At 42.0% G+C, this 21,032-nt stretch overlaps 1 protein-coding gene across 2 annotated transcripts in view; it reads right to left on the bottom strand.

Annotated features, from left to right (window-relative positions):
* The window catches only part of WASL (WASP like actin nucleation promoting factor), a 54,712-nt gene that overhangs the window by 26,215 nt on the left and 7,465 nt on the right, over positions 1–21,032 (bottom strand). For both annotated transcript variants that reach the window (XM_060244813.1, XM_060244814.1), the window contains exons 2-3: positions 2,815–2,949; positions 2,009–2,095 (exon numbers count right to left, since the gene is read on the bottom strand). In XM_060244813.1, coding sequence (XP_060100796.1) covers positions 2,009–2,095; positions 2,815–2,949 — 222 coding nt within the window. The remainder of the gene's footprint in view (positions 1–2,008; positions 2,096–2,814; positions 2,950–21,032) is intronic.

Raw genomic sequence — 21,032 nt, 5'->3', positions numbered from 1 at the left:
TACAGAAATACGGAGAAAGAACAGAAGGGAGATGTTAAAAAAGAAGGGGAGAAAGGAGTGAGAGAAAGAAAAATGAGAAGAAGGAAGATAGAAATAAAAGAAAAAGAGACAGAGTGAGAGGAAGGAAGGAAAGAAGGGAGAGTTATGGAAAAGTTGGCGAGAAAGGAGTGAAAGAAAGAAAAACAGAAGGAAGGAAGACAGACATGCAGGCAGCCATTAGAAGCCTCCCTTTCACTCCCTCCCACTTGCGGACGGGAAGGAGTGAAAGAGAGTCTTCCAATGGCTCCCCATCTCAAAGCAAGCAGCTGACAGGCGGACCCGCTCCACTGGTGGCTGTAAGAACCACGGAGCCATTGCAAGCCTCCCTTTCGCTCCCTCCTGCTTGCAGGCAGCAGGAAAGCGAAAGGGAGTCCATTCCATCTCATGGGACCATAGGACAGAATGGACTCCACTGTATCTTATAGGCCCACTGGACAGAATGGACCTCCATTCTAAGCTATCAGCCCATAGGACAGAACGGACTACATTGCATCCTATGAGTCCATAGGACAGAATGGAGTTCATTCCATCCTATGGGCCCGCAGGATACAATGCAGTCCATTCTGTCCTATTGGCTCATAGTATAGAATGGACTCCAATCTGTCCACTGGACCCACAGGACAGAATAGAGTCCATTCTATCGTATGAGCCCACTGTAGCCTAGTTTGAATAGAAGGAATGAAGAGTATTTGCAGGTGGAAAGGGGGCTTAATACATTGTATAGTGTCAGTCTGTTTATCTGCTGCTATTGAACTGGCCTCTCCCTGCTCCAAATGAACATTCCTTTTGTGTTAGTTGAAGAAAAGTAACTGCTACCGTTTGTCTCGTGAACATATATCTCACAGTTTCCTGTTTGCTTTGAGACAGTGTTGTTTGGGGGGAAGGGGAGAACGACTGTCCCAGACTTCCTACAGCAGGTCCTAAAGAGAGACAGTAGTGATCAGTAAGCCCCCAGGAGAACCTGTCAGCAGAGTACTGTCTTCCCTCAGAGGTCAGTGACTATCTGGTGGGGTTCTTGCCTGACGGGGTTGGTGGTGGGGAGCAGAATCAGCCAATGGCACACTAGAGACAGAGTGCAAGCCAATCCTGCGTAGCCCACAGCCAACCAATGAAAATCCTCATATTTGCCGCCACGGTAGGGCTTTTATTAATGAAAGGATATTGCGGTTGAACATATGAAGCTGCCTTCTACTGAATCAGACCCTTGGTCCTTCAAAGTCAGTACTGTCTGCTCAGACTGGCAGCAGCTCTCCAGGGTCTCAAGCTGAGGTTTTTCATGCCTATTTGCCTGGACCCTTTTTAGTTGGAGATGGCCAGGGACTGAACCTGGGACCTTCTGCTTCCCAAGCAGATGCTCTACCACTGAGCCACGGTTGTTTTAAACTATCATTCTTTGGTGATCTTTCCAGTTTTGGTATATTTTCCAGGGAAGCTGATCTGCCAGCTAGAGATCAGTTGTAAAGGCAAGAGATCTCCAGGCCCCACCTGGAGACTGGCAACCCCATGTGGGGAGACTGCATGTACAGCTCCAGAATGGAGAAAAAGGTGCTTGCCCCCTGTGCAGTTTTGGCTCAGGAAAAAGGCATCGGGGAGCAACGCTTCTCTTCTGCTGGTGCTGATCCAAGTCAGGCCCTGAAGTACTTGGGGAGTCAAGTTCTCAACAGCTGGAACTTGAAGCCAAACACATCCTGTACTGTGGCTCTGGGCTGTATTTGGATCCCACTGAAAGCAAGCAAACTTCATGGCCATGAGTTTTCAATAAGTCTTCAAAAACATGAACTATCAAGAAAAATATCTGTGCAACAAAAATGAGAAGTTCTGCACATGCGAGCACAGTGGACAACCTCGAATAGCATAAATATAAACATCTCAAATATACATGACTTGATACTTTATGGCCAGCTTCAGAGGAAAGCGCAAGTTTTTTTTTTTAAAGAGATTAATTATGGAAGATATACAGAGCACTTACATCTCCAGCAAAGGTATGAAAATACGCTCTAGGACTATTATATACAAAATTATTATAGAGTTCTTGTTCCCATAATTGTTTTCCATCCTGAAAGAAAAATACAAACACTTAGACCATAAAAAAACCCCCATAAATTAGCAAAAACGTTAAGTTTCCAATGTACTTCAGAAATTCCTAGATTCCTAGTCAGCACTCTCCCTTTGGAAATCAAAAGAAAGACATTATCTTGAGGACATGTTCCCTGGTACTTGCACCATTCAGCTGTTAAATAATGGCTTTGGAAGTGTCCTACGCGTGAAAACAGCACAGGTTTTGTATAGATTCCTTCCATCCAAATATAAATACTTCATAACTGTAGTCCCACCCACCCCATAGCACAGACTGCCTCATTTTTTTTTTAAAAGAGCATAGCCATGATCCAACAATGAGGCGTCCATAGGGAGAGACACACACATAATTGTTCTCATAATTGAACCTTTACTTCCTATCTTCACCGTGGCTGTTTTTTCTGCCTAAGAGATAAGATATTTTCAAGTTACACAGCAGTTTTTTGTTCAACAACAATAAGTTCTGCCACAAAAGTCAGGAAGTGAAGGTGCTGTTCTCTCTATTTCTATCCCTAAATTATGTTTTTTTTAAAGGGATAACATGCACCAAGCAAAAATCCAACACATTCAGTTTTGTTCCTACAGGATGTAACAACTTTTTAAATGCAGACTAATTTTTGCTTCCTACCATTTGATATACTTGCATCCTCTAGAGTACAGATCGTCCTATTTATGTATTTCTATAGCAGAGATCATTACCTTGATATCATATATTCTGATAAAATAAGACCTTTGTGGATTGTCTTTCACAAGGCAGGCTACGCCACAGCACTTCTTTGACCACATAGCATTGCGATCTGCTGCATAAATCTGAATTACTGCAGAGCACATGGTCTGGAAAAAGAGAAAAAAAGGTTTTAGGGCTTAGAATGGATCATTGTTTTATCACCTTTTCTATGACAGGCTCAAAGTCAGACAAAATCCATCAAGATCTGTCACTCAATTCATTCTACAGTGGAATATTTCAAATTGCAGGACTTCAATTAAAACAATTAAACACAATTCTATTTTTGTAGTGCCCTCCTTACTATCAAGGGTACAAGAACATTTGCAAAACAACCCCACCCCCCACCCCAAACTTATGTGTTTGTATCTTTCTTCTCCCCTGCCCTACTTTCACTAGTTAAGGCTTAAAGAAAAGATGTAAGGGCTGAAGCCTCTAATTTGAGCACCCTTTTAGCAGACAGCTGAGAGTTTAAAGTAGAAATCAGGAAGAAGTGGCAGTGACCAGATCTTGCACCATACCACAACGCATGGTATAAACCTGCTTCCAGCTACCTGAACCAACTGTTTAGGAGCTCAGAAGTACCTGGGTTTTTGAACTTCTGCTTATCTGTTTTGCTTCTGTTTGTTCTGTAAAACCAAGTATTTACTACTGTACCCTGCGATTTATAGACTCTGCTGCAACTCCAGTTCTGCACGATTAGATTGCATATGTTATTTGTACTCTCATTTCAAGGTTCATGGAAGCTTGAACACTACTGGCAGAACTTCTGATTTATTCTGAAGAGGCTTAGCCTCCAAGACCCAAGCAGCCAGCTTATTTCTAAGACATCAGTCAGCACACACAAAGCTCAGATATACCACAAGTTATGACAAAATAGGATGTCTATTATGGCTTGTGTCCTCATACTTGTACTAATTGCTTCATACTTTTAAAAGAAAGACTTCTAAGTAGTTGATTTTGGTACAGCACTATAAATACTTTTCCATTTCTACTGCCCCCCATCTCAGAGTGAAAACACAAAACACAGAACATGTGAATGGAACTCCTTAAAGCTTATCAGCACCATAAAATTATCTTCAGTGTTAAAGTGAAAGTGTTATGTCTAACAGAAAACCTGTTCCACCTTCCAGCATCTGGGTACCTTCACCCATCAAAAATTGCTCTTCAGGAAACTAAGATAGGTTGATGTTGCACGGCACTAAAGGATTTGTCCTCCGCTATTGAATGGGCCTGTGAAAGGCTGCTCTGGGAAAGCTCTCCCTTAATTATTGCTTGCCTCAGGGTGCTCACCAAATAGCTGTACCTACATACTAGCAAACTCCATTAATTCTTTCTACCGCTAGTTAGAGCCTAACCAAACCTCAGACCAAGTCTGGTCAATAGCCCCAACCTTCTAAATAACAGTGTGCAGCAGGGAAAGCAATGGCTATGTCACATACCAAGTCAAAGAAAACCCAACACATTCCTAAAAAAAAGAGGAAAAAAAAAAGGGGGGGGGGAGATAAAGGTAGTCTCTTGTGCAAGCACTGAGTCATTACTGACCCATGGGGTGATGTCATATTATTATGTTTTCTTGGCAGACTTTTTACAGGGTGGTTTGCCATTGCCTTCTCCAGTCATCTACGCTTACAGACTTTGGAAGGCCGAATCAATCGCTTGCTACTAAACGGAAAGCAACCATTCATTCCCACATTATTCAGTAGGGAAAACGAACAGGGCAGCTGTCACAGGAAGGCCCACAAAGCTGGTAGCAGGGCTATGTAAGCTTGCCCATCTGTCCTTGGCGACCACAGGCTGGGCTCCACGAAGCACCGGACTTTCCAAGTTACTTCCATTCCCTATCAATGGAAGCAAAAACCAGCCCATCTTCCCAAAGGAGGCAGTGAATTGAGTTTCTGACGTTTGGTTTTAATTTATTAAAACATTAATACCCCACCTTTCCTTCTTGGCTCAAGGCACCTTATAAAACCAATTTAAAACATGCGCAGTACAATACCAGACCATGCCTGAAGCCATTAAAAACCGTTACAAATAAAACTGCCTTGCAGCACCTCTAAAAAATTTCAAGAGGTGGTGGCTCCCTTCACTGCCCCAGGAAGTCCACTCCATAAATAGAGGCTATGGCAGAGGCTCTGCAGGTGAACTATATTAAGTGGGGGAACAGCCAGCAGGTGGCAGCTAGAGAACCATATCCGGCACATGGGGATATATTGAGAGAGGCAGTCCATTAAATGAACTAGTACCCACGACGTAGCTGTTACAACCAGTACCTTTCTAGGTTTTCCCCCCCAAACCCATTCATTTTGCTGTAAGCCAGTGTGGTATAGTGGTTAGAGTCTTAGCTGAACTGGGAGACGCAGACTTGAATCCTTACCGGAAGCTTGCTGGATTACCATGGGTCAGTCAGACATATCACCATACCAGAGGCCTTCCAAGTGAATTGAGCAAGAATTTGCATCAATAAATTTAACAGGAGAACTCAGGCCCAATTCTCATGGAGGTGCTACAAGTGTCTGAGCTGTACCACTTTTGATTTCAGAAAAGGATCACCTCATGCTTCTCCACACAATTTCATCCATATAATCTAGCAGGTTAGTGAGAACGGTTCAGGTTCCATCCCTGACTTGATGATTCCTTCTGTGTGAGGGAAGTTAGCGCGTGGAGAGGCATTCAACCCTGAAAATCTGCACCTGCCGTAACAAAGCGGTACAGCTCAAATGCACTTTTGTCTCAGCAAGAATTTGGTCTTATAGCATTCAGTGCCTGAATGTGTTAAGGTCTGCTTGAAGTGATACAATGAAGGACTCAAGCTGCGTTAAAAGCACAACATGGCGTGTGAGAACAAGCACTCCCACAAAGTAAAGTTGCTAGCAGACAGAACCAACATATCCTTGTTGCAGCAACACATAATATTCTCACAAACTTGAAGCAGAATGAATGCTGCAACTACTCAAGGTTAGCAACAGGAACATAAAAACTGTTAACCAGTGTAAGCCATGTACGAAGATCACATAAAAGTTGTACAAACAATTTCAATACGAACGATATCAATGTCCTCCTCACCTTTGCCTCTACTAAGTAAATCAAAATAAAATCCTGTTTCGTATGTGCAATTTTATGCACTGAAGAACCCATGTGACACAGCATTTTAAGGTTAATTTTTTAAAAATCAAATATGTACTCAATTGAAATGAGTTCTACTGCTGCATAGCTAAGAGTACATCTATGCAACTTTAATGTAACCAAATCAGAAGTGGATTAAAATTTGAAAAACTAAAGAATAGCAAGCTAACAGCTCATTAAGTACAGAAATGATTTAAATACCAAAATACTGACTTATTGTAAAGTGGAAACATTTTACTCTGCTGGGTTATTTTAACAGTATTTAGTGAAGAACTGAACTCTTGAACCAGCTGTTCTTTAACCATGTGAGCTATTAGCTTGGGAGAAAACCTAATTGGTTTGGCTACTTTGGTATATGAGGTAGTGTTTGATCTTTGCTATTGTGACCATGGTGTTACCAGTGCCATGCTCATGAACAGGGCTAAGGACTATGTCAGCAAAGATTTTTGACTGACATTACAAAAGGTACTTGGGGTCATGAGGCCTTCTTAACAGATGTCTGTGAGGAGTTCTATTACTCCCAGATTTACGCAGCCCCAGTTCTGATCACGACCACACTGCATGAGTAAAAGTGGCTTCAGTCCTCACTCCTCCCCTCCCAATTTGCACATCATGAAACAAGCCAACCAGGAAATGAAAAAGAGCATGGGGGTGAGGATTCTGCGCTGGTCAAACCAGCTTCCACCTGTATGCCACATATATGATACAAGTTCTTGTGAATCCATTTTGATTGTATGAATGAGCCACAAGATGGTTCATATGGGGAAGTGCTGGGTTTATGATGCTGTTATCACATCAATTGTACAGACTTGAACACTATTCTCCAGGCACGCCCTTCAGTCCTAGTTCTTCTACTTTTTATAGATCTTGGATTAGAAAAGCAGCAATGGGTGTGTTTTACTAAACTAACCGAATAGAGGAAGCACAAGTAAAGCAAGAAATACTTTCCAATTTCTTTCGGTTTCAATACATGCATTCAGCAAAACCATAAGAAGAAAGGGGAAGAAAGCTACAATGATGTGATTAGGAACCATGATTTGTGCTCCAGGCTATAATCTAGCAAGGTTATATGTTTAGATTACTCTTGAATCACCTGAAGCAGCAATTTCTCTCTCGCAGAAAAGCAGAGGGAAAAGTTATAAACATAATCTATTTTAAACAAGCAATACATCAGGGATGGAGTTCCTAGAGAAGTGGGAGCAAAGGGAACTCACAGAGGTGAATCATTTTAGTTGCGCCCCTGCAAATCTTTAAGGATTAGGGAACCATTGTTAACAAAATGTACTGTGAGATGAAGGGCTGCGGTGAAGGGGATGAGCAGGGCCATATTACCTCTTCTTCTGACTTCTACTGATAGACGTGCTAAGCTGCCAGTAGTAAGCAGAGTAAGCTGCCCATTCACACAAGGGGTGAATTTTTGCTTGATTGCATCTTCAGTGTTGCAGCTCCCACATGCCAAGGTGCACTTGATTGACAAGGATCCCCTAATTTCAGTAGAGGGTTTTAAAGACTCGCACAAAACTGGTTGGAGAGGGAAACAGAAGAACCTCCATGAGCTCTTTCCATTCATGGTTCCATCAGATACAACCCACAATGTATAAGAGGAATATAAACTTAGCATCAGAATGTTTTACTCTCGTTATGAAAAATCATACACGTGCTCCTAGATTTAATTAATGAGTTTTCCTCCAAAAGTTTATGAAAGTTGGCCATTTTTCTCCATCCTCCATAAAGTGACTTCTCTCAGCATATTTCTTTCTATGATCAGATATTGATGTAGGACATTATACACACACAAATATTCCATTTGTCCATGTATCAATACAGTTCTGAGAATAGGTGTATTGATAAATGGGCAAATGGAATACTGATTCTGAACAGCAGTTTTTAAAAAATAAACATGATTCAGTACTGGTATGATTTATTTGGGCATAAGAGACACAAGAAGAAGCTTTTCTAAGATATCTTTCATGGTCTTCATTTAGTTTACCTAGTGTTGCTAATCAGATTGTATTTAATTATATGTGGACTACCACAAGCATCCAGCCTAAACCAGCGCAGAATAGCATTTAACTGGCTTGTTGGATAATAAAGTTAAAGACTGGGGAATATACCAAAGGATCCTTGTATACTAAATGTAAGTTCCTTCCAGAACATGTTAAATTTAGAAAGTTTTATCCAGCTGCCATTTTCTGCCAATAAAAGGGCATGTCTGCTGGTAAGTGTGTGGATGAGATCTGAAGTTGCTGAAACTGAGGGGAAAAGACTTTGGCTGTTTTCCCACTGACCTTACTCCGGAGCGACGTCCCTCTTCACCGCGCAGCGTCTGCGCGGATTTCCCACCAACTGCTGCGCACAACCAGGAAGAGCCGCGGCTTTTGTGTCGCAGATGTAAACTGGTTTTTAGCGGTTTACATCTGCGACACAAAAGCCGTGGCACTTTCTGGTTGTGCGCAGCAGTTGGTGGGAAATCCGCACAGACGCTGCGCGGTGAAGAGGGACGTCGCTCTGGAGTAAGGTCAGTGGGAAAACGGCCTTTGTGTTCATAGCTCAATGAAAGTGTCAAAATCTATGCAGCACTAATGAAATAGGCAAACTCTTTGCTGGGGTTATTAGGAATGGGACTGAAAATAAAACTGTCAATATTATAATTCCTCTATAGATCTATAGTGCAGCCTCATTTGGAATACTGTAGTTCCAGTCACCACAGGTCAAAAAAAGACATTGCAAAGCTGGAAAAAGTACAGAAGAAGGCAATAAAGGGTTGGAGCACCTTTACCGATTGATTGTCAATTTAATCGGCCAATGACCAGTACAAATCAAAAGCAAAAACTATTCAATAAAACATTTAAGAATAAAATTGATCTAAATATAACAGGAATATCTCTAAAATTTAACATTTAAAATCCATACATAAGAACTCAAAATCTGGACCTATCATATAGCTCTAAAATTTAGAATCTATACCTAAAATTTCCCTTCAGGCTGCTGACATTTGACATTTTGCTTTGGAGAGAAAAAAACTCTGGTCTGTTTATAATTATTGCAGGTGTTTTTTCAAAACTCTCAGTGATTTGAAATAAAATAAACACTTTCTATCTACTAAGAAGGGAGGCTGTGAGGCAGTTTTATTAAAATTGTGGGAGGGGGGGTATTATTTTTTTGTTCCCAACGCCATCCCTGCCAGGTAGGCTGAGGTGAGAGACCTGATTCAAGTTGGGATGACATGTGACACCTCTACAGACACGTCTTGGGGAGGAGGTCCTTGTGATGTTGTTTTTGGGGTGATAGGGGTACCCTCCCAACCCAGAAAAACTCACAGCTGTGTGGGGCTTAATGAAAATGTTTCACATTATGTTGGGGGAGGGGGGGAACAGCTAGAATGTTTTAAAAATAAAATGACTGGACTGCATAAATCTGTAGAAAATGAAACTTTTGGGTCAGCTCTGCAAGGCAGGCCAGATCAATGTAGAATGGGGCTACTGCATATTCCAAATCCTAGCACAGCAAAACTACGTAACTTTAATGTGGCTGGAAGCCTGGCAAAATTTAATTCAACCGTACTTGTGACTGAGACTTTTAGGGTCCTTAATTTTTCTAAGGCCTCAAGACACAGCTATTCTCACTGATTTTAGTAGCCCATTCTTCCAAGCACCAGGATGCAGGAGGGGAGACCCAGAACTAACAAGACAATATTTCATTAGGTTGTACCAGGTTGATTACCACTTCTCTTTTCTAAGCACCGTCCTCCCTAAACTGGAGAGAAGCCATGTTGGATCAGGCCAATGGCCCCATCCAGTCCAACACTCTCTGTCACACAGTGGCAAAAAACCCCAAGTGCCATCAGGAGGTCCCCCAGCGGGGCCAGGACGCTAGAAGCCCTCCCACTGTGCCCCTTCCCCCAAGCACCCAGAATACAGAGCATCACTGCCTCAGACAGAGAGTTCCAACGATAAACTGTGGCTAATAGCCACTGATGGACCTCTGCTCCATATGCTTATCCAATCCCCTCTTGAAGCTGTCTATGCTTGTAGCCGTAGCCACCTCCTGTGGCAGTGAATTCCATGTGCTAATCACCCTTTGGGTGAATAAGTACTTCCTTTTATCAGTTCTAACCCAACTGCTCAGCAATTTCATTGAATGTCCATGAGTTCTTTCATTGTGAGAAAGGGAGAAAAGTACTTCTTTCTCTACCTTCTTTATCCCATGCATAATCTTGTAAACCTCTGTCATGTCACCCCGACGTTCCTCCAAGCTAAAGAGCCCCAAGCGTTTTAACCTTTCTTCATAGGGAAAGTGTTCCAACTCTTTAATTATTCTAGTGGCCTTTTTCTGCACTTTTTCCAGTGCTATAATATCTTTTTTGTCCACAGTACTCCAAATGAGGCCACACCATCGATTTACACAGGGGCATTATGATACTGGCTGATTTGTTTTCAATTCCCTTCCTAATAATTCCCAGCATGGCATTGGCCTTTTTTAAAAATTATTGTAATCGCACACTGTCTCGACATTTTCAGCGAGTTATCTACCACGACCCCAAGCTCTCTCTCTTGGTCAGTCTCCGCCAGTTCACACCCCATCAACTTGTATTTATAGTTAGGATTTTTGGCCCCCACGTGCATTGCTTTGCACTTGGCCACGTTGAACCTCATTTGTCACATTGACGCCCACTCACCCAGGCTCGACAGATCCCTTTGGAGTGCTTCACAATCCTCTCTGGTTCTCACCACCCTGAATAATTTTGTGTCATCCGCAAACTTAGCCACTTCACTGCTTGTTCCCAACTCCAAATCATTAACGAACAAGTTAAAAAGCATCGGATCCAGTATTGAGCCGTGCGGAACCCCACTGCTTACCATCCTCCACTGTGAAAACTGCCCATTTATACTCACTCTCTGTTTCCTATTAATTAGCCAGTTTTTTGATCCACAAGAGGACTTGTCCTTTTACACCATGACTGTCGAACTTACTAAGGAGCTTTTGATGAGGAACTTTATCAAATGTCTGGGGGAGTTTGGGGGGAGGCTGTTGCTCAGATCTCTTCCAAACATGGTACATTTCAGACAATAAAATAGGATTTTAAGTGTTTTTGTGACCTTAAGCCAAAACACTCATCCTAGCCTACCTCAAAAGGGTGCTTTAAAAAATAAAATGAAGGAGGGGAGAAAGTAACATAAATGAAGTAAATAAACAATGATGACAGGGGAAATTACACATTGCAGCAGAATTCAAAGAAGGGGTCTAGACACTCCTAATGACATGGGGTAGAAATTTTTTTTCCTTACTGAATTATCAAAGAAAGCGTATATTCCTAAGAAAGTTCATGATGCAGGCAAACAGGCTTGGTTTTATGAAAACCCTGTATAATTTGCAGAAAAACCAAAACTATGCAGCCAAAGTGTGAGGCTTTCTGCAACATGGGAGCATGCTAACAAACCACATGAAAACTTTTAAGAGTGTCCTACTGTTTCACAGTATGCTTGGGAGGGGGAGGCAGCTAGGATTTTTTTTAAAAAAATTACAGTCTGCTTAGAGTTGTATGAAAATGATTTTAAAAAAAAATCAGATAATCAGCCCTGCAGAGCAGGCCTAGTACTCTGTCTTCTCAAAGAGGTTTTTGCAGTTAATAGAAGTTTATAATCTATAAATACACGCTCCAAATGAGGTTTTCACAACCCTTAACATTTTTTCCTCTTACCGTGTAGCTTTTATGTAATTGCACAAATGCATACAAGTTCAAACTTTAGCACTTTTTAAAAATGTACACAGATCTTCTTCAGATACAGCACTGGAGACACAATGTTACCTATAAAAATATGCTATCTAATGTACAATGGGAGAAATACACCAGCAGAGTTCTGGGGATTGTGAAAATGTAAATGAATTTAAGATATACTGTTATAAACGGGCTCCCCCTGAACCTCCAAAAGAGAAAGTCAGTCAGGTAGATCCATTTCATAGATTTACTGATAGCAGCAGCAGCAATCCATCAGGCAAGCTCCGCACATTAACAAAATTCCATGCAATTTATCCTGATCCCGACCAACAGGCCCCTCCCCTGCTGTCTCATTGAATGAGACAGCAAGGTTTACAACTTTCTGGTATGCCATACACACACAATTTACATAACAACTCCTTAATATGAACCCCCACCTTCAACATGTATTCCATATCCATGCAAATGAAGCAATTACCTATGCTGGGCGTGAAACTGAATATGCATAAAACTATTAAGCATGCTCGCTGCCAAGATGGCCTTGAGATGTATCAAACTCTGTCTAACACAGAGATTTCACTATAATATGTAGCATCCCTAAGTTTCACTCCTGCTTCTCTGTTGGCTAAAGTTAGCCCTTGCACACCGGGTTTCACTTCAGCTCAAACATCGAAATCATTTCCCTCAGTCCCCACTCCTTTTCTTTGAGCTAAAGTGACCTCAAGATGCGCCAACATAAACTTTACTCTTTGCGTTTGTGTTGTTGATTTCATCGTCCCATTTCTTAAACACTACCAGCAAACAGGTAAGCACAGCTAAGCAACAATAACTTACAATATCTGCAATTATAATAGTCCAAACATTAATATCTGTTTTTAACCAACCCTAATTTGATAACCAAGAAAACAACTGTTCCTAAATACCCTTTGGATTCACAGTAACACTATTCAGACCCTCCTTTATTTTATTTACGTAACTCTTCTTGAAAGTCTGACCTATTATACAAGCATACCCTTTTGCTGCAAACAAATAATCTGAAGCCACTCTATTTTGTTTTGCATGCACCTCAAGCTGCTGAAAATCTCCACCAATTTTTTTCTAGAACTCTACAAATAACATTTCCAAAAGTTATAAAAACACATACCGTTCGATCTTGAAATTGAACAATTAAACATGTGTAGATATTGCTGCAGATCCTATACTTATCCCTATAATGTTTTTTCTAGGTTGTACCATTTATTTTTTATCAGCACAAAACTCCTGTCACTTGAATCCCATTTTTGGATAATTTTGGTGCCATTCTAGAAATCTTTGCTTTTCACCAGTGTTATCACCCAGTTTAATAACTCCCCTTGCTACTTGTTAACATTCCCTATGATAGTTTGAAGACTTTCCTCTCTCTTTTAGAAAATATAATCCAGGAGGAGTAATACATCTTTACCTACAAATATACATACCATATGAAGAATGTTATTGCCCTACATTAGTGTTATTAATGTAAGTAGAAGCCTTGTAATATCTCCATCCACTTGCATTAACTGGAACTGCTCAGTTGATTTTGGTGGTTTAATTTCACAAGTGGAGAATATTTAGTGTTCTCTTTCAAACAAGTTTTATTTCCTTTTCTACCAATTTGCTTAAATGGGTTATACACCCAGACTATACCAATATACTGGGGACATCCCTCATATCCTTCCTCACTTCCTGTACAATTTCCAGCTTATCCATATCCAAAATTTTTTGCCACTGTGACACAGAGTGTTGGACTGGATGGGCCGTTGGCCTGATCCAACATGGCTTCTCTTATGTTCTTAAAACCAAATCCTCAGTTACTTTATTAGGCTTTTCTATTGTCATGTTATAACTGATATTATTTACAATAATTGGTATCCCATGCCATAAGCTTCTAGTATCTAATTTAGGTCCCCAAGGATAACATACCAACTAAATTTCCATATGTGATCTCATGGGCCTGTAAGAATAAATCCCCTTCTGAAATGAAAAACATCCAACTTAAATAGACCAACCATGATACCAAATATAAGATTCCCAATTGTTGGGACCCAACCCCATTTCTAATCTGGCCCTTGGGGATCTAACTCCCCCTCTGGGCTTTCCAAATCTTGGTTACTAAAGAACCTTTCTTTAGTTTCTTCCCTTGATTCCATTTTAGGACTACAATGTCTACATAAGAACCCTCTATTTTCCCACAACTCCTGACTCTCTTTTAACTTTGGCCATATTGCTGTTGGATCTGATACTAGAAGGGAAGTGTTTTTAAATTCGTAGCGCCTAGTCCACTGGCCACCAAAAGTTTCCACCCAGAAGGATTCCTTAACTGGAGTGTAGAACCATTCCCACCTTGGTTGTCTAGCATACGTTATTAAAAACAAGGAAAGTCTCAGTTTAAACTCTTTGGAACTTGTGTTTTGAGTATGCCATGTCCATTCATTGCAAACATCTCTCTTGTTTCTACTTGGTAGTGTCTGAATTACATTTTGCCAGACTTTCAGCCACATTAAAATTACTTCGTTTTGCTGCGCTAGGATTTGGAAAATGCAGCAGCCCCATTCTAAATTGATCTGGCCTACCTTGCAGGGCTGACCCCAAAGTTTCATTTCCTGCAGATCTATGCCGTCCAGAGACTGTCATTTTATTTTTAAAACACCCTAGCTGTCCCCCCCCCTCCCCTAACATACTGTGAAGGATTATGTTTTTCATTAAGCACCACACAGTATGTGTTTTCTGGGTTGTAGATTACCACCCACAAACGACGCCATAAGGTTCCCCTCCCCGAGATGTGTCTGTAGAGTGGTCACAAGGTACACCTACATGAATCGGGTCTCTCCCCTCTGCCTACCTGGCAGGGGTGGCGTTGGGAGCAAAAAAAAATCCCCCCCAATTTTAATAAAACTGCCTCACAGCCTCCCTTCTTACGAGATAGAAAGTGTTTATTTTATTTTATTTCAAAGCACTGAGAGTTTTGAAAAAATACCTGCAGTAATTATAAACAGACCAGAGTTCTGTTTTTTTTTTCCTCCAAAGCAAAATGTCAAATGTCAGCAGCCTGAAGGGAAGGAGCTGACCTGCTGAAAGGTTGAAGTTCATTTGCAAGAAGAAGGGTGGTGGAGGAACTGACCTGCAGAAAAAGTTAAGGTTCACTTGCCAGAAAGAGGTGGAAAGCAAACTTGCCAGAAGGAGGGGGGGGGGGGCTGACCCTGCTGAAACGGTTGAAAGGTTAACTTGCCAGAAAGGGAGGAACTGACTCCACTCTTTGCTTGGCAAAGTGACTGGCACAAAATCTCTTTTTTCCTGTCTGCTCCACTGTGCTTTTTGCAAAAAAGCTGTCAGGCTGGAGGGGCAAACTGTTAAGATAACTGCTGCTTGGCCGGGGACGGGGGACTCCTGTTTATTCTAAATGCAGCAAACCTCCTGGAACGTTGAGCTTTTTAACTCCCGTGAAGAAAAGTTTCAAAAGCACAAGTTAAACCCCTATATAATAGGGGGGGATGTCAGCCTCCTCCAGGCACCATCTAGAGATCTTTCACTACCTTTGCAAAAGCACCCCCCCTCTGTTCCAAACCGTACAAAGCACATCCCCCCCAAAAATACAGTTCAAAACACATACAACATCCCCAATACACCCCCCATGGGGGGAAAATGGTGGCACCTTCTGGCTTAGGGAGGAAGGGTCAAATGCAAACTGCCCGCTCCTACGCCATTGGGAAAATACAGTCACGTGGTCCCCTATGATCCCATTGGATGACCCTGGCCTGCTCCCACCCTCTCTTGCCGTGACCTTTAAGCCCCATGCCCCTTTGGGTGATGTCACACCTCCCCACTCTTGCCGTGACCTTTACGCCCCGCCTTAGAGTGGGGTCACACCTGTCAAATCTGTTTGAGAAGAAAGGGGGGGGTACCTTACTCTTCCCCCCCATATAAACTGATGGTGCGGCCTCATTTGGAATACTGTGTGCAATTCTGGTCACCACACCTCAAAAAAGATATTATAGCATTGGAAAAGGTGAAGAAAAGAGCAACGAGAATGATAAAAGGGTTGGAACGCTTTCCCTATGAAGAAAGGTTAAAACGCTTGGGGCTCTTTAGCTTGGAGAAACGTTGACTGAGGCGTGACATGATTGAGGTTTACAAGATTATGTATGGGATAGAGAAGGTATAGAAAGAAGTACTTTTCTCCCTTTCTCACAGTACGAGAACTCATGGCCATTCAATGAAATTTCTGAGCAGACAGGTTAGAACTGATAAAAGGAAGTACTTCTTCACCCAAAGAGTGATTAATGCATGGAATTCACTGCCACAGGAGGTCATGGCAGCTATAAGCATAGCAAGCTTCAAAAGGGGATTGAATAAGCATATGGAGGCAGAGGTCCATCAGTGGCTATTAGCCACAGCATACTGTTGGAACTCTTTGTCTGGGGCAGTGATGTTCTGTATTCTTGGTGCTTGGGGGGGGCACAGTGGGAGGGCTTCAAGTGTCCTGGCCCCACGGTGGACCTCCTGATTGCACCTTTTTCTTTTTTGGCCACCGTGTGACACAGAATGTTGAACTGGATTGGCATGATCCAACAGGGTTTCTCTCATGTTCTTAACTGGGAAAAAAAATCTCTGTCACCTGAAGAGATCTCCTGCTACCACCTGGAGGTTCATGCAGATAAAAATACCATTTCTGTGCTCTTTTTCAAGCCCCTCTTTAAAAAAGAGCATGGAAGCGGAATTGCAAAAACTGGCTGACTCCATTAGAGTGGTGGGAAGGAATCCAGTCTACTATCCAGGACTGAATATTTCAAGCTGATTTGTTTTCAATTCCCTTCCTAATAATTCCCAGCATGGCGTTGGCCATTTTTATTGCAATCGCACAGTCTCGACATTTTCAGTGAATTATCAACCATGACCCCAAGATCTCTCTCTTGGTCAGTCTCTGCCAGTTCACACCCCACCAATTTGTAGCTGGGATTCTTGGCCCCAATGTGCATTACTTTGCACTTGGCCACACTGAACCTCATTTGCCACGTTGATGCCCACTTGCTCAGCCTCGACAGATCCCTTTGGAGTGCCTCTCAATCCTCTCTGGTTCTCACCACCCTGAATAATTTAGTGCATTCCACAAACTTAGTTACTTCGCTGCTTACTCCCAACTCCAACCACATCATTAATGAACAAGTTAAAAAGCATCGGACCTAGTACTGAGCCCTGCAGCACCCCACTACTTACCATCCCCCACTGAGAAAACTGCCCAGTTCAACAGTTTTATTGAAAAATAGTTACAGAATTAACACACACGGAACAGTGTACAGAAAAAACAATAAGCGACCAAGTACTGACAATGAAATGCCAATAATAATATAGTGCTATCTAAATATATATCACGGCCAGACACAAACTCCTTGCCAAACACATAATTCAAGAAAGGCAACCATTTATCTAATAACTAACGCGGTCCAGATTTTTTTAACAGTTACAACAGTATCAGTCAATTTATCCAAAACAAAGAACTCCCAAAGTTTAGTACGCCAAGTTGTCAAACTTGGCAGCTCAACTGCCTTCTACGCTAACACTTCTGAAGAAAACGGCTGCTTTGGAAATTGGATTCTGCGGCATTACACTCTGTTGAGAACTCCCCCCTCCCCAGAACCCACACCCAAAACTTCAAGGGATTTCCCAACCTAGAGCTTGCAATCCTAGTCTACATCAAGTATGGCAGATTTTTTTCCAGTGCTGTTACCTGAAATCCTCTAATTGCTTAAGGACCCTCGTTATTGTGTAAACTGACAGAAATAGCGTCAGGAACATCACTGTTGCTGTCAGGTTAAGTTAATTGTGCACTGAATTGTTTTTAAATAATGTTAATTTTAAAGTCTGTATATTTATTCTATTGTATACCTATGGATGTTGTTAGCCGCCCTGAGCCTGCTTCGGCGGGGAGGGCGGGATATAAATAAAATTTTATTATTATTATTATTATTGGAGATGCTGAGAAGTGAGTCTAAAACCATGTGTAGAATATGAGTTTGTCAGTGGCAGCAAAATAAAGACTAGAAGGAGATATTTAATTACTCGATCAAATGAGGAAACCCTCTCATTCAAAAGGCCCCTCCCTCTTTAGGTTTTGTTTTTTGTGTTCCGGGGGGGGGGGGGGAGAGAGCGGAGGTTGTTGTTCTGTGTGTCCAAAAAGAGCTCAGTGGCAGATCTTCAGTCATACTTCAAGTTCCAGCAGGAATCACACCAACAACACCCTAGAAGGCCACTTATTGCAGTCAAAGCATTTTTCTTCTGATGACCTTCTGAGAGACCTTTATGGATACACACTGTATTAGATCTTATTGGATGTTCAAGATTACTGAATGCCATCCTTAAATTGTACTGAAATTAGCACCAAACTCTTTTAATTTAATGTTCTAATTAAAATGTTTTTATTGTTGTTCTGTTATAAATTGTAAGCCACCCTGAGCCTGCTTCAGCAGGGAGGTTGGGATATAACTCAAGCAAACATAAACACACTGTCTACTATACTTTCAAAGTACTAAAGCCATACTGTAAGTACAAGCTACTGCTAAACTACAAAAAGGAAGTTAATTTGTGGTATCTTATTCAAACCCACAGCACTACAGAATATTACTCTCTTTTGCAATCTTAACCACAGAAATCAAGAACTGAAGATCGCTGGAGTTTCTTTGAAGTCAGAAGATGAGAGATTTACAATAAGATTAGTTAAGGGTAGGGACCAAAGTTTAGAATTAAAAACATTTTCAGAAGACAGGTCCAAATAAATGTAATGTTTAAAATGCTCTGATTCCAATTCTGCACATTTAAAAAAATGGATCTGTCTCACAGACTAACACAAATGCCTCAAGCAGCATAGTGGCCTAGGAACAACCATTTATTTATCCACCAAGTATCTCGAGGATTTCAGGGTCTTAGACAATCCAGACCCAGATATTCAGAGGTATAGGCTTTAATGGGTAGGTTAATTAAATAAGCGTTCATGAATTATGCTTTAAAATCAGGGATACTAAAAGTTAAGGAGATGCTTATTTACTTTTTGAAAGTATTTATATCCTTTTGTGTTGCTATAATATGGAAGGGAAAATATTAAAAATGGTCTTATTTTACAGAAGTTAACCCTAACGTTTATTAAATTCAAATCTCACACATCTTTCAACATTCCCTTATACTGAGTTTGTTAATATGCCACTTTGCATTTAATCAACTGATTCAAATACCCAATTTGTTATTTACAGAACTAAAAAGTATGCCATTAGAATTTCTAGAGAACTACCTTCTCCTTATTTACATAGTTTATAATTTGCATCAAAATGCAGTTGGATGCTACAAATATGGTATGACTATCCAGAAAAATCAGATTTCTTTAATGGACTATTAATATGCGAGATAGAATAAACTTGGTAATTAATCAAAAATTGGCCAAATGTTGCCAAATAGTTTAAATCATTGGTTTATTACACCACTAGAATAAGGTCCAATGTGAAGAAAAATACAAAGGTCTAGAAAGAGGCTCTAGGCACACCCCCCCCCCCCGCCACACACTGTCTTCCCAGCCACCCAAGGTAACCGTTTTCTGTAGGGAAACTGATCTGACTTCATCTTTCCATCTCCTCCCCGCTTCCCTGCAGCCTCTGTCTAGGAAAAATACAGCCTTTGTCCACAGTGAGGACCAAAGCAGCTTACATTATTCCCCTCTCTCCCTTTTAATCTGCACAACAACCCTGTGAGGTAGGTTAGGCTAAAAGTCTGTGAGTAGTCCGAAATCAGTGTGGAGCAAAGCAGGAGGGAAGCAACCTAATCAGGGTATAATGACACTGAATCCACCTTGCAAAGCAGCCATTTTCTCCAGGGGAAGTGATCTCTGACATCTGGAGAGCAGTTGTAATTCTGAGTGATCTCCAGCCCTCCCCTGGAGATTAGCAACAATGGTTCCCCAGGAGGAAGTGGCTGGTTTGCAGGGCAAAGTCTATGGCATTGTACCTGTCTGAGGTCCCCTCCAAACCCACCCTCTCCAGGCTCCACCCCTCAAAATTCCAGGAATTTCCCCACGCTGCAGTTGGCAACCCTATCTCCTTCCCTTTATCTGCCGCTCTGATTTCAGCTTTCTATCACCTCCCCCCCGCTCTCTGCAGCCCCTATCTAGAAAAAGAACAGTCCTTCTCCACAGTGAAAGGGGAACAAAGCAGATCACATCATTCTCCTGTCCCCTTTTTGATCTGCACAACAACCCTTCCCTCCCAGATTAGGCTTAAAGTTTGTGACTTGGTCCAAAATCACCCAGTCAGCCTTCACAGCAAGAGCCTGGGTCACAGGGGCCCTGCTCTGAAGCCCTAACTCCTATGTCACACTGGCTGTTATGTGGGAGGGGGCTGCTGCTGGACAGTAGCAAGCAGCCAGACGTAGGGTTGCCAGCCTCCAGTTAGACCCTGAAGATCTCCTGGTATCACAACTGAACTCCAAACAACAGATCTCTCTCTCCCCCTGGAGAAAATAACAGCTTTGGAGAGTGGACTCTATGGCATTATATTCAGCTGAGGCCTTTCCCCTCCCCAAATCCTGCCCCTCTCAAACTCCACCACAAAATCTCCAGGAATTTCCCACCAACCTGGAACTGGCAGGTGCCATTTTCCCCTGGCTGTTTCCCTTCCAGAGGACGAGAGGGAGGAAACCTCAGCCAATCAAGAAGAGGCTTTCTCTAGCTCTTTCCCACCTTGAGAGTCATGGAGTAAAAGGACAGGTCCTCTTGTGGATCAAAAACTGGCTGAGTAATAGGAAGCAGAGAGTGAGTATAAATGGGCAGTCTTCGCAGTGGAGGACGGTAAGCAGTGGGGTGCCGCAGGGCTCGGTACTGGGTCCCATGCTCTTTAACTTGTTCATAAATGATTTAGAGTTGGGAGTGAGCAGTGAAGTGGCCAAGTTTGCAGATAACACTAAATTGTTCAGGGTGGTGAGAACCAGAGAGGATTGTGAGGAACTCCAAAGGGATCTGTTGAGGCTGGGTGAGTGGGCGTCAACGTGGCAGATGCGGTTCAGTGTGGCCAAGTGCAAAGTAATGCACATTGGGGCTAAGAATCCCAGCTACAAATACAAGTTGATGGGGTGTGAACTGGCAGAGTCTGACCAAGAGAGAGATCTTGGGGTCGTGGTAGATAACTCACTGAAAATGTCAAGACAGTGTGCGTTTGCAATAAAAAAGGCCAACGCCAAGCTGGGAATTATTAGGAAGGGAATTGAAAACAAATCAGCCAGTATCATAATGCCCCTGTATAAATCGATGGTGCGGTCTCATTTGGAGTACTGTGTGCAGTTCTGGTCGCCGCACCT

The sequence above is a fragment of the Heteronotia binoei genome, chromosome 8 (assembly GCF_032191835.1).
Source record: "Heteronotia binoei isolate CCM8104 ecotype False Entrance Well chromosome 8, APGP_CSIRO_Hbin_v1, whole genome shotgun sequence".
NCBI lineage: Eukaryota > Metazoa > Chordata > Lepidosauria > Squamata > Gekkonidae > Heteronotia > Heteronotia binoei.
Note: the sequence above shows the minus strand (reverse complement) of the source record. Positions and strands in the feature narration are given on the sequence as shown.